Raw genomic sequence first — 24435 nt, 5'->3', positions numbered from 1 at the left:
GGGAAACCCTTCTCTACATTTCTCTATTGAGTTAACATGTGTCAAATGATAAATGAAGAAAATTGATGACCGATAATTGTCAATTGACAGGTGCGTGAGGGCCTTGGATTAGACAGATGTATGCATACATTCTCAGCAGGTGCACCACTCTCCAAAGAGATCTTGGAATACTTCATGGGTGTCAACATCCCTATTTATGATATCTATGGCATGAGTGAAAGTACTGGTAAGTCAGCTATATTCTAAGATGAGATGCATTTTAAAGCCAAATATTTATCGGATGCCAACTTAAGAACCAAAACCTAAATAATAACTATTGATATCAGTCTACATTTTGCTTATTTAGCTCAATTTCACACATATTTCCAGTTTTTTCAAACACTTTTCATGGATGTTCATGCTCATGCCTGCACTTGAGGAAAATGATGCTCCATATTAAATCATATGCAGATGCTGCTGAATTATTACAGTTTTATTGTAGAGTTGATGAATGAAGTATTAAGCCCATTGTACCTTGTACATACTATTTCAGGTCCTCACACAATATCGTTACCAGAGGCTTTTAGAATTTACAGCGCAGGCAAGAATCTTCCTGGTACTATAACCAAGATTATGGATCCTGATGATGAGGGCAATGGTGAGGTAAGGACCAGAAAAGAGATAGTAGAATAATGAGATACTACTAGTACTATTTTCAGCATATTAAGCAGGACTGGGCACAAAATTGTAATAACCTTTAAATTGAATCAGATTGGACTTCTAACAACACAGTAGTAATACAAAATAATCAAAATCTACTCATGGACCAAACATATACCTTCAATATTGTGTAGGGTGTACATAGAAGATGACGAAAAGCTGATTAGGATTAGGACACTTGTTATTTTGTCACAAACATATTGTTGAAACTTTCTTGTATTTCAGGTTAAATTAGGATGTAACACATAATGAAGCCAAAATACTGTGCAAATTTGTCAACACCCCACAAACTCTCTGAATGTCGCTATATTTCTTATACTTATTTGTACTTCTAGGTTTGTTACAATGGTCGTCACGTATTCATGGGTTACCTGAATATGGAGGAGAAGACAAAAGACGCCATTGATGAGGAGGGTTGGTTACATTCTGGTGACATTGGCAAGGTAGACAGTGATGGTTTCCTCTTTATCACGGGTCGCATCAAAGGTAAACCAATATTCAAATAACCATCACAAATATTTTGCTATACCTTGTTTCATCTCGAATTGAGAGTAACACCATGTTGGATTTTGCAGTAGCAGATTTTAATTGTGCGCACTAACCTAATTCTGCAGAGCGTATACACATGCGTAGAAGGGCGAGTTGTCCGTATGCTGGTGACGCAACCATGTAAACGCAATTTGAATCTGCCATTGCGAAATCCAACATGGCGTTACTCTCAACTAATAGTACATTTGACATTATTCATTTGATGTATCAAATATGGTGTATGCTGAAATGGGTGCAATTTATGGTGATGAATCTTGAAATTAACAGTAAAATATATAACATTTCTTAATCTAGTCCAGAAAAATAACTTATTATTGTGAATTCCCAAAAATTAAGGGTTGTTTTATGTGCATGATACACTTCATCAACCTGACATTTTTCCCCAATGCTCATTTCTTAATCAACTTGTGACTATAATGTGATGCATGCTATGTATCATGTGCCACTATTGATAAATTAGTAAGTATTAACTTGTGAAGGATGTGTAGTGCAATAGTGGAAAAATGCAAACCCTGAAAATTCAAAAAGATAAGACCCAAAGAGAACTGACTCGGAATTGGTCCATGTGTAATGCTATGGAGACCAAAATAGTGTGGCTCCTGCATTTATCATCACAGCCTGAAATCAAATGATAATGTTTGTCCTCAAGCTTGAGAGTTACTAAGTTATTTTCATGACACAGTATAGCATAATGCAAACACAAGCGACACACAAACATGGGTGAGTCAGTTCTTGTGGAATAATTATGTAATACCCTACACCGCGTATCCTGTGTGTGCAATTTATATCGTGGTTAAAACAAAGCATCACACCCTTATTGTTCTCAGTGTGGAGGGTACTCCCTAATTGTACCATTCTCTTTGGGTCTAATCGCATTGGAAATTGATATAGGCATGCCATTTACATTTCAAACAGCCGCTATTTGAAAGGATGAACTATTAAGACTATGTATTTTCTTTGTATGACATACAGAGCTAATCATCACAGCAGGAGGTGAGAATGTGCCACCTGTGCTCATTGAAGATGAGATTAAGAAAAATGCACCAATCATCAGCAACTGTATGCTCATTGGAGATAGGCGCAAATTCCTATCCATGATTATCACACTCAAGGTAAATGTTGTTATACCATTATTATAAATACTGGGGTGTAAGTAAAGCAGATACAACCATTTGAAATAATATCAAAATCTGAAGTTGTCATCGAGAAAGTATTGCTAATGTCATCAGCTATATATTAATCTTCTAACCAGAATGGTAGCAACTAAAATACTGAACAAAAGTGTTGATCGTGATAATGAAATTTCATCACTTTAAAAAAAAATGGGGCTTATTCCAGAGAGAATGCCAGTTTTGGTGATATCATTTTGAAGCTTTGAGCAATAAATAATCGCTACATTTAACAGTGTCTCCCAGTGAGTCAACTTGTCATACTTAAGTTTAACAATAATTTATGACCTCATTTTTTCAGGTAAATGTTCATGAAGAAACTCAAGAGCCCACAGAGGAACTAAACCGTGAAGCGCTAGACATCTGCAAATCCATCGGCAGCGAGGCCACCACAGTGGAAGAAGCAGAGAAGTGTGAGAAGGTGAAGCAGCATATCCAAGAAGGGGTGAATAAATACAATGCCGTGGCAACATCAAATGCACAGAAAGTACAGAAATGGATCATCCTGAGGAAAGACTTCTCCATACCAGGAGGCGAAATTGGTAAGTCTTGTTATTTACTGTCTGTCACATTTTTCAAGTCATTTTCTTTCTGGGTGGAGATGTCAATGAGTCAGCAACAGCAGATTGCACAGAGCCCAACTACAGATAAGTGTGTGGTAATGCATGTATTATATGCCACATGCCTAATGTCCACAAAACTGAAAAAGAGAAAGATGTTAAAAAATGATATTCACTACAAGTGAAATATCCATGGGAGAGGGGTCACTCTTTGACTCTGTGGATTAAAATATTTTACTACCACTTCATAGTGTGCCCTCATGTGATATACAGACACTTGTTATGGTACATGCTTTAGGGTATGGTGTGAGGTAGTGGGCAATCACAGATTTTTTGTTCAAAACAAATTCCCTAATATGAAGAGCTTTGTTGCAAAACCCCTTACATCCACTTTTGACTTTTTGAGAAAAACAGCTTTTTTTAATTGTGCAAGTATTACTTGTTCGATTTGATTCAATTTGGGTTTGGATAAAGTGTTGATGAATAGAAACTAAAAGAATAGGTTTGGTACAATTTTCAAGCCTTCCTATTTATTTTATTATTATTTTTATATCGCACCTTTTGTGGATGTAAGGAGTTTTGCAACAAAATAAATTTACCCCTTTTCTAGAAACCACCTTTGCAATCAAATTTAAGCCCATTTGTTTGCACTACATTATTTAACTTGACTAATGCCTTGAAAATCAAAAAGAAAAATTGAAATATCTCATTCACTTTTTTAATTATGAATTTTTAATTAAATTAGGAAAATGGCATTTTTTGGTATTTCCTGAAGCTACACCTTTTGTTAATTAAAATGATTTTTTCAAACATAGTGACCCAAAAACAGTTCCTTTTGGTTTTATTAGGTAAAGAACATTCCAGGGTACTATTATACATCAAAAAAATAAAAACAAACCAAATCTATATTCATTTTAAGTTCAGATTTCCGGAAATTTCCTAAGATTTCCCAAACGAGAAATATACGATACCTCCGGAAGGGAAGGTAGTATGAAGGTCAAACAACCACCAAAATGTGTATTTTTACCCACACTATAATACCATGCCAATAACTCAATTTCAGCCAAAAGTGGATGTGAGGGGTTTTGAAACAAAGCTCTTCATATATTGCTTCAAATGATCAACAAGCATTAGTAGATTAATTTATAGATTTTGATACTTCATGCTATGAAGAGTACTTCTTGGTGAAAAATAACCATGTGATCTTAATCACTCATCATAGTCAGTAAGCTTATGCTGTACAACATAACCCCACATGGTATTGCATATGATTATTCATTGAAACTCTTAACCTTGGTATAAAGACTAGTCTTCCCTGTCTGATAGGCTGTTATGTCAACACATCAGGATATTTTGTCTGACATGAAATATCAATAAGAAAGTTTTATTTTGATGACAGCACTATGTAACACAACAGGTTAAAATCATGCACATGGGACCATCTTCAATTAAAGTTAATTGATTGATGCACATTTTATTATTACACAGGTCCAACTCTGAAATTGAAGAGACCAGTAGTAAACAAGAAATATAAGGATGCTATTGATGGAATTTATGGAGAATCAGCATAAAGAAGAGAACGGGAGGAAGCACATTTACAAGAGTTTGTAAATGGTTAACATAAAACCTCAAATGGGCAGTCTTCATCTAATAAATACGGTGAACACCAAGAAACTGATGAAAAGAAAAGAGTGATACTCATATGAACTTGCAGCAAACAAATGGAATTACTCACGATGAAATAACAATACAATTTGGTTGCGATTGATACCTTCATGTATATACTAGACATAGAATGGCTTGTTTGTCATGATAATCAGTTGTATTAAACAGAAAATCAACTTAATTTGATCAATATTGACTGTCTCATGAGGACTTGATCTAATTCACAAATAAATGTAACCATTGTTAAGGGTCCAAATCTTACTCAAGTCCTGAACCTGTAGTTTCTTTAAGTTGTTTGGGTTTGGGTGTATTTATAAGGTTGTAAGACTTGGGGTAGCTTGAAATCTTTTATGAAATTGGACTTTTGCCTACATGGTGGAGGGAAAGAGCAATTATTTTTTACTACTAGTGACAAATTTCTTCTGTGCAGATATTGCAAGGAAATTGTAAAAAATAATTGTATACCATTATACAGAATATTAATTTAATTTGTTTATCCTTAAGACCTTAAGCTGTATTATGTAATTATTTCTGTTACATGATCCCAAGAAGGACATTGCTGATTCTGGGCATTACGTGTCAAAATTAAGTTGTTGATTGCTTTATTTAAAGGAACTGCAGTTTGAATCTCAATTATAATCTACCAATTGACGACTGTTGAACTCTCATGGACACCTTTTGACGTTTTGTACCAAATTTACTTACATAAGGTTGAAAACCAGAGGATGTTTAAAGACATTCCCACAACCCAATGGGGTTTCTGACCTTGTATGTCTGGCTTTTGTACACATGTGGTACAGTTGATCATACCTTGCATTGGGATTGTGTGCAAATATCTGGTGTTTTCATCCTATTATTTAACATTCAAAACATCGAGACTTAGGAATAAAATTAATGCAGTGGGACAATATGAATGTTTCCTGTAAGAAAATCAAATATCAGTCATAAGTCTCAACTATTAGCTTGTTGGCTGCAGTTCTAAAATTACCATTTTGTGTGTGTGGCAATGGGGACTTTGCCTTTAAAATTAGGTTATATTGATCAAATTTCCCAATCATAGTGCATTGTAGGAATGCCTTTAAGCCTCCTCTGGTTGAAAACCATATTTACCAATAATGGGATATAGAAATATTAACAATGCTATAATTATCAATATAAATTGATATAAAACCAGCCCAATTGTGTAAATGTGCAGGGGTCGAAATAAGCGATAGCCCGATAGCCATGGCTATTAGGTTTTCTGTCGGGCTATTGGGTTTTATCTCCATGTAGCCCGTCGGGCTACAGGGGTTTTCATGCTCGCAGAAAAATGAAAACATGTGAAAGAAAAATAAAAGCTTCGATCTCCAATATTTACGGCCTGTCCAGAAATTATGTAACATAAAATGCAATGTAACGACATTTGTTGAAGTGAAGTCACCGTGGCATTGTAACATAATTTAAAAATAGAAATAAAATACACTCCACCGCATAATTACACAGATTGCGATATTGTCTAGAACCACTGCTGCTAAGTTATTGCAGTGCTGAATGATGACACGTACATGAGTTGGAAAATTTTCTAATTCTAGGGATCGGAAAGAAATGCTTTGTGGGTGGTGTGTAGAGATATGCCATCGGGGAATACAACACAATGATCGGCCGTAGAAGAAAAAAAATGACAAAAAGTTGCCCTTGAATTATGTTTTATAGTCATCATACTCCAGTAATTCAATAAATATCATAATATTTGGCCTAAACTTGAACTCATTTGCAACAAAATGTCATTTTTTATTGAGAAATGCATGGGTTCCATGTGGTGCCAATGGTGTTGAATTCTGCACTTTGCCGAAGTTTACTGCATTTTGTGGAATTCGGCGAACTTTTATGGCATAAAGCAACACTTTTATAGTAAGTAACTGCTTGGGAATTTTCTTAAAAAGCGAGATAGTTGGTTACAGGCGAGAATCGTGGCGCGAAAAGCGAGATCACATTTTTGCCGGGCTTTAACTATTTATACCATGAATCTATACCGGTACACACATCATTGTAACCAAAATCACAAAATCTGATACCAATTAAAACGGTACATTCAATACTTGACAGATTCGAGATTAAGAACCCTTCATTTTAGGATTTGAGCGCATATTTTTAACACTTTCAGGGGTTCTGAGAACCCCTGGTTTTAAAACCTAGTGCTACCCCTGATTATGGGGGGTAAGGGTTACTCACTAATAACTGAATATTTGAACAAACGATTGGTTTGAATTGTGCAAAAACAATGTCTTTTTTCAGGGCTATTGAATTTCCTTCAGGGCTATCAGAAAAAATGGCTAGATAGCCCGGATGGCTATCAGGAAATGGTCCCTTATTTCTACCCCTGAAATGTGTCATTGAAGACCATGACCAATAATTAATCAATGCAAAGATGTATATAATTTGATTTGTTGTGTCTTGCTAAAACAAAAACAACATAGTATATTATAGTAATATTAAGATGAAATTCAGACAAAGCAATAATTTTAAATTATTATCAATGATAAGATTCAGCGATTTTCCCCTTCATGTGTTAGTCGATAGTATTCAATAGCATGTCTGCATGATGCACCTGCCCTGTTAGATACATACATTCAGTAGGCCAGTATTCCTTACAGGTGACAAACTTAGAAGGTCAGGTTGATTGAATAATAAGTGCTTTGTTGTTATTATGCACTTTTAAGTGACAAAGTAAGAATTGACCTTTCCGGTAAATCCCATATTTCATTGCGGTTAGACCTGAGATGTCATCATTTGACGTCACATGATGTGCGCATCGACGTGACTTCATATGACAACATCTCTGGTCTACCTGCAAAGGCTCATGGGATTTACCGAAAAGGTCAATATTAGGTCTTATATTGGATTATCTATGAATTACTTTCTGTCATTTTGGTAGAGTAAAAGAAGTTGAGTAAAATGAACATAATGACATGCAGGTAATAGAGAATCCTTCCAGGTATTAAAGGTGTGATATTTTTGTATGTTTGGCGATTGAAATGTTTATCAAATGGCTAATGTAGTAGCTTTTTCTTCAAGTGTTGTAATTATTTATGAAAAAGCATGCTGATTGCTGTTTTCTTGATTCACAGTTATCTCTTTTGAATCAAAGCAATATTTATTTGAATATTCCACAAGCTTACACTGTAGAAGCACCTTGATCATATTGTTTTCCTTGCTTACAACATGCTGTTTAAAAAGAGAGGCCAAACTCCATGCTTGTGTATCACTCATGTAGGGAAAGTTATATGCTTGATTGTGTGTAATGCATTGAACTGATAAAGTATACCAAGTGCTGTATGTTCATCGAAACACTCAGACATAAAAGAAGCAAAGTTTAGTCTGGTTTCAGGCTTGGGTGGTACACCATTTTCGCTCTGTCGAATCTCTTTGGTACATATTCATTCATTTAATTTCATTTCATTTGACTGCGGAGCAGGTGACTACAAAGTAGGAAAAAAGTGGTAGAACAGTTCCAACATTGCATGTTGCACATTGCTATCCTTATAATGGTGTTAGAGTTTTGGATTACATTGCATTATGCCACATAATACAGGCCGCTTTTTCAGTTAATGTGAGGTATGAGGTACAAAGCCCTTTGGGCCATGCCTATACACACCATCTGGTACAATGCATTGTACATAGGGACAGTTTATAGCAACAATGGTATTGCCTTCAAATGTACCGCCTTATTTTTGCAAGCTAAAGTTCATATCCATGGTCTGTGCTGTGCGCCGAGCATACACGAGGGTAAACACACAAGTGATAAACAATCACACTGTTTGCCTGATCAATGTCTTGACAACAAGACGGTTGACCCATTGGTCGTCGCCACGTAGAAGGGGACGAGAATTTGCCACTTCTATGCGATCGCCGATCACCAGTGCATATCCAGACCAAGGATTAAGTGATAAAATATTTACTGTAGGTAACATTTTAATTAGGTGAATATATAGTTTAATTCTGGGTCTAGAGTAATGTCAAATACTAAAGGTAAAATTGCTAGAATACTGCACCAAAACAATAAGCTTTGATGATGTAATATAATAAATGCATTGCGCATAGATTAGATACATTCCCAAGCAATGCTACATGTAGATAAGACCAAGACCAAACAAAGACATTAAATGCATCATAAATTTCCAAATTTTACACAAAATAACTTTTATGATACATGTCTTTGTTGAGCCAAACCCCCTAAGTAATCAATCCTAATTCCTAAAAGCTGAAACTTAGATTCCCCCTGCCTTTACAAATTAAGTGTGTGATTTGTGTGCAAAATTTGATTTTAAAAAAAACATTAAAAAAACAAAACAAGCTGTAATAGAAAATAATATTTATTGTAATAACAAATCACTTTGTATATACAGGCAAAAGTGTACAATAAATGAGTGTGCTCTGTTATGTACAAGTCGTTTTCTGCTCAGATTAGTAATACTTCAGATTGATTTATTGAATTCAACCATATGAAATTCTGTCATCTCGGTGGAGAGCAACATATACAATGCACACCAAGCATATATTGAATAAACAACTCTTCCTGCCAGGCAGTGTATTTTAATCATTTCCAATAGCACACATATGTATGTGCACACCAGTAGTTCATATGTTTAGAATCAAAAAGAGTAAACACAATAGTTTGTGAGTTGTATGTGAGGTGGTTTTTGCTTCCATATGTACAATATATAACTTCTTACTTCAACCATCACTGTGCCTTCCCTCGAGTTGACCACTAGCCATACTTTGGCCACCATACACTGACCAGTGGTGTAGTGCGGGGAGAGTTTGGAGGTCCAGAACCCAACTGACCAATTGTAAAACTTACACCCAAAGCCCTGTAACCTTCCAAACTTCCCTGTGGAGGAATTTCTTGCTACACCACTTGGACCTCAAATAGATTTTATATTGAAAGAAGAATCTATTGCCATACAGTGTAGTCCATCAACAGTGTGCCGAAATTGCACTCAGTGTTTCTAAGTAGGATGCAATACTGATCTTTACAAAAGAGATGTACTCATGTAAAACAACATGCACCACACTTCGAAAGTTGTATGGCTACAGGTAAACTTTGTGAGGTACGAATTACACTGTGTTACAAATTCATTTGAGGTCTGATCATGCTCTCTATGACCGTAACTGACCCTGTATGGTCACACATCCAATGTACAGTAAGTAATACATGTACTGTTTATATAAGTACTGATAAATATAACTATGCTGTCCACTGCTTAGTACCTCATATGTATGATACTATATAATCATCTAGTTTTTCATCATAAGAAATGTATGGTGCACATATACTATAAATTCTACATATCATCAATATTATGTATGTATCTAAGACATATGGGTTTTGTGCTATCGCTGATATGATTCTTTCCCTCTGTGGCATATGACCAGAACCTGATTTCATAAGGATTTGTATTGCATTGCATTCAAACCGACAATCTCCCAAATGCACCACAAGTCATGATGAGTTAACACAGATTCTGGGACAACATTTTACTTGTTCCAAACTCTCCTAGTGTTAAAGTTGAACTCAAAATAGTATGGGTTCACAGTGATTCAAGTACTTGCAAAGTGTCTTTGAAACTGGGTTTTGGTCATATAAAGGTCTACCTGCAATGTTGATTTGTCTACTACCTCTGGTGTATTAGTTTGTGTGTGTGCATGTGATATTGTAACATAAAATCAAGAGGAGAGACGAAGGAATTTATTATTGCCCAAGAGATTAGACTTAAAGAGTAACAACTCCACCATGTTCGTGTGTTTGCTCATGGAGGACAAAATAGCGTACCTCTGTATTATTTCATCATGCAGCCCGGCAAACAGTGGTTAAAGTGCATGCTTAATTGTATGTAATGTGTCATGTTTGCACTAAGCGCTACATGTGCAAACCTTTGTAACATTCAAACTTATAGACACAATTTTAATCGTTTGATTTCGGACTTTTGCTGATAAATGCCACAGGTGCACTGTTGTGTAGTGCATTGTTGTGGTATCCATGTGTGACAATCCAATGGCAGATTTACCATAACATTACACACAGGGCTATACAGAATGGGGACTATTTTAAGTCTAATCTCTTAAGTTATTGCTAATAGGTTATCCAATTTGCAGTGTACAGCAGAAGGCTGTGCCTTCAGTATTATCCGAGGTGTGATAAATCAATATAACTACACTTGGGCTTGATCATTTATAAAGGGTTTGTGTATGATCATCTACATGTATAAGAATGTTTTCTAATGACAACTCAGCTTTTTTGTATGCCGGATTTTGCCAGCGTTAAGACAATAGACGGTTGCCTTTTTCTGTAGCTTCAAATTTAATTTGCTTTGTATAACTTAGGACATTTAGATGCGTGTGAGGATGCACTGTGCAGATCAAGTCACAGTCTTTAGGGCTGTTGTCCCACTATTGATCAACTGGACTTATGGGCTTGTATTGAGCTATTCCAGTTGACATCCATACACCCCATATGGAAGTCATCACCTTAATCTCCCACACAGGAGGTGTACATATCAAATGGAGTGACCAATTCAGCTAACCCCATTTGAAAGTGATACTCCCTGTGTGGGATATTAAGGATATGTCTTCCATAGAGGGTGTATGGATTTCAACTGGAATATCCTATTCTCACAGGACTGAATGACAACCACATACGCATCCACACGCTTATAAAGATTGTCCTATAATGTCTCTGAGGTGTTTTTGTAGCAAGTGTGTATTCAAATCTTTTGTACCAAAATTAAATGAAGACCAAGATTGATTGGTGGTAAAAACTATCCAAATTCTTCCAAATTTTATTGCATGTCAATCATGGTAAACCTTTGGATGGTATTCATGAAATAAATATGACCCTGAAATTCTATAAAGTGTGATATTGTTCAGAAATCAAAATTTCGAAATTGTTTTTGTAAAAAACAAAGGTGCAAATAAGTGTATAACATATCAAGACGTTCTGTTAGTTGGAAAACCATATTGGTTTAATAAAATTACAAATAAAATGTCAATGACACGAACGGTCACAAAAATGGACACAGAAAATTACTATTTTATAAATTTAGCTATAAAATCTGTTTGTAAAATTGCAAAATCTGTAAATTTATTTTTGTAGTGCAGAATTGAATGTGTAGTATATTTGAAATATGGTTTATTATATTATATTGTTTATATTTTGCAGTGATTTTTCTTTGATTTGAAATAGATATTTCGGCTTTTGACTAACACACGCGTCACGTCACGTCGCGTCACGTCACGTCACGATCTTCATGAGCGAACGAACTTGCACCCGCTGGGCCTGTTGAAATCAAAACAAATCTTTGCCGGGGGGTCCACTCTTGCAGTAATGTTCATGTCAAATCCGACCCCATTTAATGGGTTCTCTGGGTTCAAAAATCCCACTCAATCAGGCCCAGGAAACTCCACAAATTACCCTCACGGAGGCTCCCAATACCGTCTAAAAAGAACCCCAAGTGCCCCATCTACTGCAAGAGTGGACCCCCGGCAAAGATTTGTTTTGATTTCAACAGGCCCAGCGGGTGCAAGTTCGATTAGCTGTCGATATCAGCATGTGTGTATCATATGCAATAGAGCAGGCCATGGAAAACCCGTGTGCAACAACGTGACCAAGTAAAACAAACACAGCTGTATGGAATTTTCCATTGAAAACTCTGAGGTCGTATTCTTGAAGACGGGTCAACCTTAGGCCTGGGAGGCTCTTTGGCCATGTCAAGTGGGGTGGGCTGGGTCATGTTATTGCGCCGGTTGTGTTGTTCATTTTTCGTGGCGTCTGCGGGTTTTTCTGAGGGCCGGGTGTGTCCTGGGACGGTGTTAGCCCCTTTGCGAGAATACGGCCCGGGTATTTTCAACAGTTTAAAATAGCCACGCGTATCCCATGCATTCATATCGGGTCTTTTCAATGGAAGTTCCTAGTGCATGTTCATGGTATGTGCTAAGCGAAACATTGATTGGGGTGCAAACAAGGGTCATGTTGAGTTCTGGCTTGTTTTGGGTGATTGGATCGGGTTGTCAAAAAGGCAGTAAATACAGGTGGTTGTCAAGCATTCTCAATTGGCAAAAGAAATACAAACTAAGTGGCGAAGGGAAAAAAGTTTCCGGAAAGTTTTTATCAAATAAAAATAAAATAGGAACATAGGAGTTGAAAACAGAGAATTGAGGGACCCAACGGTACCCAGTTAGTTGGGCGGGTGTTATGTGGCCCACCTCGGGTGCATTCACCCAATGCCCCCAACTTGATAGAGGTCAAGGTCAAATTGGATCTCAACCGTATGACTTGTTTGTAACTTTTAAGAAGATATCAACGTGACGTGACGTGACGTGACGTGACGTGACGCGACGCGTGTGTTAGTCAAAAGCCGATATTTCTTTGATATTTGGGCCTATCTATATTAAACAGTAGTTTTAGGTTTCCGATTAATCTAAGTTTAGGGAGCAAAGCATATAATAGGGAAAATGTGAAGCAAACCAATTGTAATATTCTGTATACTTTAATTCATAAACGGTATGAGGCAATGAACCAGTAGTAGCGGACCTTGTATAAGTATGGATCGTTCATTGATTTTTGTCAATGCACGAATGCAAATTGACGTTCGCATATTACGGTGTAACGCTTGTGCATCTACAAAGCGCTAGCTTGGTCAGTTTAATTACAGGTGAACAATTCTGGGCCACCAAGGATGGATTTTTATGTTCATTTTGTTTCGGTAATTTGTTAATACCTTGATAACAAATATGTTTATAACAAAGATGGTTTTATGATGTTTATGAATGAGTTAAATAACTGAATATGATTTTGTTGATGTGCTAATGACAAAAATCTATGCACTTGCCCTTTAATTTTTTTTCCTATCACAATACACTCTCCTTTCAGGGTCATGCATTGTTCCAGTAAAAACAATTTGAGGGCATGAGCATAGATTTTTGTCATTTGCACTACAACAAAATCAAATGAAGTGATCTCTCAACCAAGCATCTGCATGATTTTCTCCAATTGGTTGAAATGGAGTTAACATCATTTGGAACAAACTTGTCATCTTATAAGTGAAAATATTACCGTGCATTTGAACCAATCGCCCATATTCTGGATTGTTTTGGATTGTGTAGACAAGCTTATAATCAATATGTTACATAGAAAAACATTATCTAAATTCTTTCTTTGAATTTATTAATAACCTATGCAAATTTGTTACTTTCCGGTGTGTGGGCCACTGAATCTTTTATTTTTATTTCAAATATCTATAATTCATATTTGTTTTCATATTTTGTATTTTTGAGATCAACTGGATACTGTGCGCAGAATAATTTAAGCTGTTGGCAGTTATAGTAGTAAAAGTATACAGTGCAAGTACAACCTTGCTTTACCAATGAACAATAAGTTTGTTCCATCACAAAGTTTTATGCCAATAAAAATCTTGTTTTACCAAGGTAATCATTATATTCCTATTTTTTATATGTATGCCAATGACTGCTCACTGTTTATATTTTTTGTTTTGTATTAATTATCATTTTGTTAATTATGCATATTTGTGTTTATCAAGTTTATCTAGATTCTGTATTATTTTTCCAAGTGTTGAAAATGCTCAGATGGCCCTTTTAATGTCACTGAAGTGAGTGAAATGATAATGACAAGCAATGACAGCCCAGAAATTCAAATTACCATTATTGAAATACACAAGGGCAAGAATTATGGTAAATAATATGATTGAATGAAAATTATCTATTGAGTGAATATTGTGGGTTTTCTGATACGAGTATGTGTTCTGATGTGAAAGAATTTACTCTTATAGTGATATGCACAATAAAATCATCAGTAATGTAAAATTATTTGTCCGATGTGTTTCTATTAAAGATGTTTGATAACTGACTCTTTTCAACAGCTACTTGTAACCCTGAAATAACGAAATTAAAATTTAATAGTGTTCATTTACTAGAGTTCTGAGCCAAAACAAAAGGCTTAACAAGGGAAGGGTGATTATTAAAGTAAGTTGTCCTGGCTAAAGGAAGTTTTGCACATAAGTCTGCCTTTGCTCTGAGCCTCTCACGCTACTCCACACACTACTGTTTCAAGAAGAACACTTCAAAATTCCTTAAACTGATTGTTATGTTTTTAATTCTGTCCTTCGGTTTCATCATTTTGTTACGATCTAACAGAAATGGGATAAATAAAATGAATTGAAATCACTTTCTTCAGGCCCGTTCCTAGGGATTTTGCCGCCCTAGGCAAAGCCTCTCCTTGCCGCCCACCAAAGCATACCAAAATAGTGTTAAGGGGGTAACCCCCTTGAAAACTCATCAGTTTTACCTATTTGTATACTACCAACGACGGTTTTCCTTCTTTTCTGTATTTTTTATCCCGCCTTTTGTTCTTCTTCGGCACTTAGTATTTGTTTCCTTTTCCTTTCTTTTTTCGCCTTTTTTGCGCCCCTCGGCGTTTGCCGCCCTAGGCGACCGCCTTACCTGGCCTAATGGTCGGAACGGCCCTGACTTTCTTGCAATTACTGTTTACGCATTTTAATTTAATCAGGGGTGTGAAATTTAAGCTTTTAAGCTGATTTCATCTTTTTTATTGTTAACATTTATGTGTTTTCTTTTATTTTCAGCCCATGTTTGACGTTTTTACCCTGCTTTTACGCTGTTTTTCAGATTTTTTTTAGTAATTCTCAGCTTAATGTGATCAAGCAACAAGAGTTGTTTGCAAGTAAAATTAATCTTCAAATACAAACATGATATGACTCGGCAGCACAAAGACCTATCTCCATTTGCTGCTTTATGTACGATTGCTTGTGATGTGCATTTTTTTTAATGCATGACTCAAGCATATTATATACACTCCTCCACAATAGAGGTTATCCACTTCACCCATGTGTGACTTCTAACAAAAGGCACTGATTCCCGTAGTATTCCTCATTCAAACCAATTCAATGCATGACCTCAGAGTTACTTGCATGACTTTGGCGGGCTATTTTGAAACAGTCATGGTTGCACACGCAGCTACTGCTTTTGAAAGTCCTAAACAAGGTATAGCTGTCGCTGATAGGATATGCAGCTTATAGAACATGGATAACCTCTATAGGTTTCAGAGGTTAGACTATCACTACTATTGGCATCTGTCAGACCTGTATGACAAAGGGACTTTATTTTAACATGACAATTAAATTAAATGAACACTGCTACTACCACTATTATAACTAGTGGACATACATCTTTGTGTTGCTGAGCCATCACATTATTGTATGCAACTTGAAATATTCAGTATCAGTATATTGACCATGACTAAAAACAAACTGTAAACTTGAAATCAAAAAGAAGTACAATTGATGAACTTATTTGTGAGCACACAACTTTTAATCTCCACATTTAATTCGCTGGTTTACTTCTCATATAGTCTCTTGCATTTACATGTATCAGCTTAAAGTTAATTATCAACATAAATTAAAAACCAAACACAGAAAATCTTATAGCAAATATAGCAATAATAGTTTTATACACTTATAAATACTGTTTTGGCTTTCATAATGCTATTTTTTCATAAACATACATACATGTACACATTGTTTCTTTGTAAAATATAACAAAGGCGGGCTTCTATATACAATATAGAATTAACTTTAATAAATACAGAGATGTACCATACTTAAAAAATAAAGCACAGGGAAATGTGACCCAATCTGTCCAAATCATGCAAAAAGTGACAAGTCTGAAAATGAAGTTATTATCATCATCAATTTTCACAGTACCCATGAATGCTATTGCTGAATCATCACATCCTAACACACCTGGCTGACAAGTTAACAGCATTGATAATGCCAATTTTTGAATGTATCTTTATGCTAAAAGTCCCAAGTTTTAAGATATTTTCTCAAAATATCAAGAGCTATCTCAAAAAGCAATGAACCAATACTAGGCTTGTTTGTACTCATCTTAATGCATTTTTCATGCTTGTTCCAAATATGGTCATGAAAATTTACATTTCTGAAATATTTAATTTTGAAAACAAAATTTCAAATCATCTGCAGTTGACACCCCCCGTGGAGAGAGTTGATGTTTATTTTTACTGTCATTGTCTGATTGGATCAGATCATGTCACATATTAAATGAAAATAATACCATAGGTCAACCAATAAACACATTAACTTTTACTTCTAAATCTTTAACTCTTGAAAATGACACCATTTTTGCAATACCTTCTCGTCATATACAATTTGATCACAAAGGAATGTTTTTTGATTTCCTTGACCAACTTGAGGAACATAAACAATTTGTGATATTTCCAACTTTGCCACTATTACACATTGCAAATAAAATTTAGGTACAACTACTAAAAATATAGTCCAACAGATCTGCACATATTAAAATGAAATCCCAATGTGGCACCATGTAGGAATTTCAATACTTTTTTACCTACTTACCTACAAATAATAACAATTATATAATGTCCTATGAAGTACTGTGATATCCATTTAGCAAGCAAAAAAGTTATTTGCTTAAAATTAAAAACTACTGACGCATAAGTTGATTAACTGATCCACACACACATGTGTATCATTTAAATAGACATTCACATTTTGTGGGTATGGTTGACTTATTTTATTAGGTATGAGAGCATATACCAGCCTCATGCTAGTGGGGTGCACACTATGACCCACTCAAATCTAAGAGAGATATTTACAAAACAAATGGTGGATATCTTCAATGTACTAGCACCACCCAAGGTGAGGCTTTAAAGGCCCATTCAGTGATTAGCTCATCCGAACGATCGTAAAAATCATCAAAATTCAGATTTTGGTACCTTTGTCATAGTCAGAGATGTGCTAACATAGCCTGTGAGCGGTTCAGCCGAAAGCCGTGTATTTAAGACAAAATAAGACATTTTACATGAATCTGTAATTTAGATACTGACAGTATCTAAATTAGTTAGTCAGTACTACTGTTTTCTTTGTTTTTTGCCAAATTTGTCATTTCAAAAATACCAAATGACAATTTGAATGACTTATCCTTTACTTTTAAGCAATTTATAAATGATTTTATTTTTTTTTACACTTGCGCTGGGATCACTGAATGGGTCTTTTGCAGCCAGAGTGAAGCCAATTGGTGTTGAGGCACATTTATTCATTTCATTAAAGTAAATACTGTATAATTTGTTACCAGATTGAGTGGTGTGCCAGTAGAGACAGCTTGGTTTGTGTTCTCATGACACAGAATGTCATTATTTTGATACGCTGATCATATAGTGCAGAGGAAAGTGACAAAAAGTTTGTTTAACTTTGGTGGGAATTATTCGGATCCAGAATATTATTTTATCAACTCTTCCTTGTCACACTATTTGATAGTATTTAGTTCTATGCTTATGGTCAATGATTGACCCTTTCACAACCCTGTTCCCATAGGATCTTAAGATTTGCCACAAACAAGGGCATACTCTCTAATCATATGAGAATGTGAGAAAACTTTCTTTGGTATAACAAATACTTACTGTCATCTTAATTTCCAATTCTTTTTTTTAATGAGTGTCCATATTCATATATCTTTATACAGATAATTCTGAAATGACTGAGACAGTGGGGATGTGTATCCTTGGTTATCATGTATACTCGCTGTCGGATAAATTGCCAGAATCTGTGTTTCTAGATAGCATATAATTGTCCATATCTATAGATCTACAGTTGTAGATAGCGATCGTAGTCTGTCGGCCATCATGGCTTGACTGGAATATGGGGGTATGCGCAGCTGGAAGAAACAGGTCTGGGCCGTTGGGAGTCCATCCACTGCCTACAAAATCACAATATTTAAGAAAATAAATTCAATAGTATATAACAATTTCCAGGGTTGAAACTTTTATAACTATCTCATTGTCCAGCTTCGGCCAGTTACACTTAGCCAGATGGATGGACTTACTTCAAAAGTTCATTGGCAATACCATGTGACAATAAAATACAAGTTTATAACTTCAATATTTCATCACATAAACATCTTACAAATATGAAGGTCATTATAACATGCTAAATCTATCAGAAAATGATACAACAAATGAATGCGTATATGCTTGATATCTGTTGGGATCATAACTAATAAAGGGAAGGAGTTTATGGAGTAAAATTTTGCATGGCATGGGACAAACTTGTTGTACCTTTTACAGGTGTGGCTTATATGATGACTTTCAAATAATATGTAGACCATTTGAGACCTCTGGCTTATAAGCAAGAAAATACAGTATGGTCCTAAAAATAGTCTAAAATTACGATTAATAACAATTTTTAAATTTGTTTCCTTAAAAATGTACCGCTTAAAACAAGATTCAATTTCCTGAAATTAGGAGAAAATTTCCTGCACACTTTTCAAGAATGCTATAAAGATCTTACCCTCTCTACTTTCATGATCTGGAAGCGTTGTGAAATGTCTGCTATGTTGGCTGGTAGTCGTGAGCGACCAGAAACAAATCGCATGAACAGCACACGTTCTTCATTACTAAATTGTCTTAGAGTTTGCCATAACCACTGCACTAGTGTATGAGTCTCATCTATCTCACGGTACCTGAACAAAATATACAAGGGGAAAGTCAGTGACATTTGTGATGATGCTAAACCTCTTGTGATCTTGAAGCATAGAAATTTTGAGAAACAAATGGCCATTTATATTTCACTGCATTACCTATCATGCAGGAATGCAATCTACATCATGCACAGAAAGGGCAACTTCAGAACCAAGCAGTATGATATATCTGCAATCCTGGAAAAATGTGTTTGAACATCCACTGTAATTCCTATGTTCTTCTTAGTATAGTGCGCACGCTATATGAGTCACTGGAAACTAAGGATTATAGTAGTGTTGTCTCAATGTTCATCTTCAGCATACCCCCTCCCCTTTCCCCACCAAACAATGTTGGGAGAAGATATGGTGAAGGTGAGCATATTGGGCATGCCAACATTGTACGGGGGTAGAAGGGGGACCATTTCCAATAAGGCCTTAAAAGTGTTGGTACAATTATTTCTAAGATTGTGGCATTCAACCTACTCTATATATTGCCTATATTGCCTCCTTATTAAGAAATGCCACAGGACAAAGATGGTATAGGATGAAAGAGATCAAAGTATACTTCATTAGGCTTACAATTGGCAAAATTTACTTGCTTTTGTTCCTGCATGGGTCAATAAAGACCCAACTTATGCTTGCATAAATTATATAAGCATGTGCCAGTTACACATTACGTAAAGTGCAACTAGGGTAGGTACTGCACCTGAATGCACTGTATGCCATTCTAACGATTCTATATTAATCCATGAGTCTTTGCCAATTATAAGCTGAGCCTGAGAGTACTAAATTAAGAGGCGCTACATCGATCGCAAAAGTGAGGACAGTGTGAGCTCGGTACCTGCATAAGAGTCTGTTCGACTAAGGTGATTGGGAATATATAATGATAAGAATGAGCTATAATGTGACGTAGCTACGAAAAGGATGATTGACAGCGACGTATATGGTTCATTGGGCGTAGCCATTATGCCCATATTAGGCTGTTGTTATACAGTCGTCACACTCTGCAAACGGTACAAAAGATCTATTACAGGATGGCAGCAGACAGATTGCGACTGTCCTCTGACCCTGTATGTATGTCACGTACACAGATCGTGACCTGGGTCGACTGTTCCACAGGTCTGGTCCTCGGGATCGGTATAGGCAATTTGTACAGAGTACCGCTAGCCTGGCTGAACAGAGTATAACTACTACAGCCTGTCTCAAAAAAAATTGTGCAAGTGAAAAGCGCCCTCTTTGGCAATTAGAAAATACCGTTGTGATATGATGCTTACATCAACGTCAAGGGCACAGTCTTAGCTCTCAAATACCGCTTGTTCTGTTCAATTTGCTCTTTTTAATCTCGAGATATGTTTAATTAACAACGCAAGGGTAAAATCACAAATGTGCCACTTTTACGAGGGAATAGGACAGGACCTATAAATCAGTGATAGCGGATGGTGATGAGTCTAATCCCCCCCCCCCTCCCTCGGGGCTCGTGCATTAGACGCATCAACACCAGCGTCGTGCATTATTTTGTCTAATTTCATTAATTTGTCAAATTTCATGAACTTGTCAAAGTTCATTAACCTATAAGTGTGCAATATTTGTTTGTCTTTTAACATGTCTTGAATGACAAAGAGAACAGTATTTACCATGGTAAAATCATTGACATGCACATGTATTTAATTTTACAGCAGAATGTGAAATATTTATTTATCGTTTAATTTGTCGTAAGTGGAAAAAGAGAACCATTATATACCTTTATCATGATAAAACACTAAAAACAATTTTGTATTGTTGTGGAATTGATGCATTCGTTTTGATTTCACGAAGGAACTCTTGATCAACTTGATGCTATCATTGATTTACATGTACAGCCCTCTTCCCTAGTAAAAGTGGCACAATTGTGATTTTACCCTTTCGTTGTTAAGTAAGCATATCTCAGGATTAAAACAAGCAAATTGAACAGACTAAACGGCATTTGAGAGCTACGACTATGCCCTTGACGTTGATGTAAGCATTATGTCACAACGGTATTTTCTAATTGCCACAGAGGGCGCTTTTCACTTGCACAATTTTTTTTGAGACAGGCTGTATATATATTAATTAACTTGCAATCAATGTGTCAATACTTCGAGAGTATGATTCCAATTGATGACCAATTAGAATTTTTCTCCCATATTTACACAGTACACTTGCTGAATAAGAATGTAAATAAACAACATACCTGACAACTCTCTTGAGAATATCCACAGATATATCCGGCATACCACAGACCATCTGCTCCAGTTGTTGGGCTGTCAGCAATGAAAGCAGAGGTACAGGGATGATCCATGCCATGCCCTCACGAACTACAGATATCTGAATTCAAATGGAACCACAAGGTTTTATTATCATTTAACATTGTGATTATTCTTACATCATAATGCAGACCCCCACCAAGGTATTTCATGTATCTCAAGTTGAGAGTAACGCCATGTTAGATTTTGTAGTGGCAGACTCGGTGCGTTTACACAGTTGTATCGCCAGTGTTCGGACAAATCGCCCTTTTACGCACGATTTGATTCTGCCACTATGAAATGCAACATGGCATTACCCTCAACTTGAGACGAGACAGACTATAGTCTCCTTTCACTCAATCACCCAGAGAAAGTATGGCTATTTATCAAACAAGGGTGGGGGAGAATAGTAGTAAGATGACTCAGTAATATTTTATATTCTGAATGACTAGAGATGTGTTTTCCCATATCTGCTTCCCCTAATACTATTGACTTCCCAGCATACTTTGAAGTTGCAATATTTCTTAACTACCATTTCTGTAAATGGATGATGGGGTGTCAACAATTTTTACAGTGAATTGATAAGTGTTGTTATAGTGAAGGACACTGTATCATACTAGGCTGACTAAAGTTAATTTTTTATTACTTCCGTGGTCCGGGTACGCGCTGGTGAATTGCGATCGCGTAAAGTGACAAGGTCGCCTACTACGCGCCGCGCCGACGACCAATCAGCGTGATTATTTATTTCTTCTGTGTGTATGCTCATCTACACTTGCCGCACATCTTGGACCATGGAAGTAATGAAAAATTAACTTTAGTTCATTGTTTGTCAGAGCCAGTCACAAATATTTTTATTAATAATAATAAAGTTAATGTGCCATGACCTACCTGTCTGTCCATTTCATGTAATCTATAGGCAAGAGCTCTGTCTACATATTCTTTTCTATTACTGAATGTCAGAGGGATGCTACGACCACCTGGTACTACTGGAACAAATCTACCATCTGCACTTTGACCTTCAAACCACTCCAAGGGAATGATCTGCAAAGAGTACAATAATATCATTTCACAATGCAATTTGGAAGTCTTGGTAAAACAGAGCAGAGAAGAAATTAAATACACTCTACAAGCTATACTTACATTGATTTACACTCAAATCTGAGACATACTTCCTTTTCACTGTTATTTCCTCCGTACAATTCCTGCCTTAATTTAAGTATTAACGGAACCTGTTTCACAAAATCTTGCAGTATATTTTATGTTTGATTGAACAGGCATTACCTTGTGTTAAATCTGTTATATCAAATATTAAGCATATGTTGGTGTCCTGAGGGGTTAGAAGCTTTTAAAAAACAACCATCAGTCTGATATCATGATCAAAATGCTTTTATTGATAGAAATAATGGTCATATTCCGAATGCTCAATTCACCAAGAGCAGAGAAACAGAGCCAAATCCCAAAAGTAATTACATAAACAACAAAGCCTATTCAAAGTATCAATGATAGAGACTAATAACATGTATTGCTATGACAAAAGCATTACAGGTATTTCAAATAATTTATGGCCATCATGGAACATGCACATCATATACATGTAGCTTACAATAAGACGCAATATGCCTGCTAATGTTATTGCTAACGCACAATTGGTCAGTTCTGCATAGGTGACAGCTACACGCCTTTGTTTTGCTGCGCGTGTACCTAGTGTTACACAATGGACACAAATTAGTTGCAAGGCCTGTATTTTTGTTCTTCCCAGGAGCAAACTCTCATCGCAAATGACAAGTGGATGTAGGGTATAGTTTCAAATAGTATAAATCACCTACCTCATGAAAATTCTCCTCTGTTACACCACTCTTATCAATGTCTCTAATGCTCCGTAGAGTTTGCACATACAGAAAATCAACCTGAAATGAAAACAATAATAAATTAAGTTTACAAGGACTCTGTTTCAATCCTGTGGAAACAGAGTGTTAGAGTGTTATGCACTCCTGTGTTAGAGTGTTATGCACACTTGACATGCTATCTATCATTTACCTCTGGTTCACAGTAAAAGACAATATATATACAGTACTATCTAGCACTGATATTTGGTCATTGACTTATTTCAGTTTATGACCTCAAATAGGCTATATGGTACTCTTTCTAGCCATTAAATCAAGCTACTTATCAAAGTGAATGCCCACTCCTATCCAAGATGAGTACTGCACAGTGTCAACAGCACCAAATAAAATCAACTCTTGTTGTGCTAAATATCATACTTGATGGAAGGTGAAATATTTGAGCGAGCTTAAAATTCACTTTGACAAAACCCAAACTGCTTTCTGTATTTACTTGTAGGATCATTGGGGAATTGATCCTGGTTGTGATGCTTATTTCTAGCTATACACTGCATCCCTCAATGATGCTAAATGGTTTCATGTGTGTCCATGATCAGCAATTTACTGATGCCTGTGGCATAGCACACTAAAAATCTCTTTCAATACTAACCTCTTCCAAGTCTTCAATAGTGAGTGGCATTCCTACTAATTGTTTCCACACACATGGAGCTAGGTGCAAGTCTAATGGTTTCTTGGTCCTCACAGCAACACCAAATAAGATGCCTAGAAATTTGAATAACTGTAGCTGCTCTTCAGAGTTGGCCCAGGGGTTTAGTAGGTATCTGCAATACAAGACATCATAATCAATAATTCATTTTATTTTTTAATGAAAATGAAATTACCTGTTTTTACAGGAGCTACAAAAGTGACAATTTTTCACACAATTGCTGTATGAACATTTGTGACCAGATCTGATCCAATCAGGCTCAAGTCGGCAATAATGAAACTGAGATATAGGCAAAAATGAGAAGAAAAACAATAGAAAACATGGACATATAAAAGGTTGATAACTTTGCCACCAGTTATTCAAGAGACCTGAGGATTCAACAAGTTAGTAATGGTAGTAACTCAATTTTCAACATTTCCA

At 36.0% G+C, this 24435-nt stretch overlaps 2 protein-coding genes across 3 annotated transcripts in view; one reads left to right on the top strand and one right to left on the bottom strand.

Annotated features, from left to right (window-relative positions):
* LOC140158653 (long-chain-fatty-acid--CoA ligase ACSBG2-like) overlaps positions 1 to 4655 on the top strand; it is a 42133-nt gene extending 37478 nt beyond the window's left edge. For both annotated transcript variants that reach the window (XM_072181824.1, XM_072181822.1), the window contains 6 exons: positions 91 to 226; positions 533 to 642; positions 1035 to 1185; positions 2221 to 2360; positions 2719 to 2959; positions 4466 to 4655. In XM_072181824.1, coding sequence (XP_072037925.1) covers positions 91 to 226; positions 533 to 642; positions 1035 to 1185; positions 2221 to 2360; positions 2719 to 2959; positions 4466 to 4548 — 861 coding nt within the window. In that variant the 3' untranslated portion in view covers positions 4549 to 4655. The remainder of the gene's footprint in view (positions 1 to 90; positions 227 to 532; positions 643 to 1034; positions 1186 to 2220; positions 2361 to 2718; positions 2960 to 4465) is intronic.
* Positions 4656 to 16002: 11347 nt separating this feature from the next.
* Positions 16003 to 24435, bottom strand: part of LOC140158652 (probable E3 ubiquitin-protein ligase HERC1) — a 78476-nt gene continuing 70043 nt past the window's right edge. The window contains 7 exon segments of the mRNA XM_072181821.1: positions 16003 to 18355; positions 18358 to 18448; positions 19039 to 19210; positions 21417 to 21550; positions 22357 to 22509; positions 23295 to 23375; positions 23959 to 24130. Of these exon segments, the coding sequence (XP_072037922.1) occupies positions 18261 to 18355; positions 18358 to 18448; positions 19039 to 19210; positions 21417 to 21550; positions 22357 to 22509; positions 23295 to 23375; positions 23959 to 24130 (898 nt within the window). The 3' untranslated portion in view covers positions 16003 to 18260.

The sequence above is a fragment of the Amphiura filiformis genome, chromosome 8 (genome assembly GCF_039555335.1).
Source record: "Amphiura filiformis chromosome 8, Afil_fr2py, whole genome shotgun sequence".
NCBI lineage: Eukaryota > Metazoa > Echinodermata > Ophiuroidea > Amphilepidida > Amphiuridae > Amphiura > Amphiura filiformis.
Note: the sequence above shows the minus strand (reverse complement) of the source record. Positions and strands in the feature narration are given on the sequence as shown.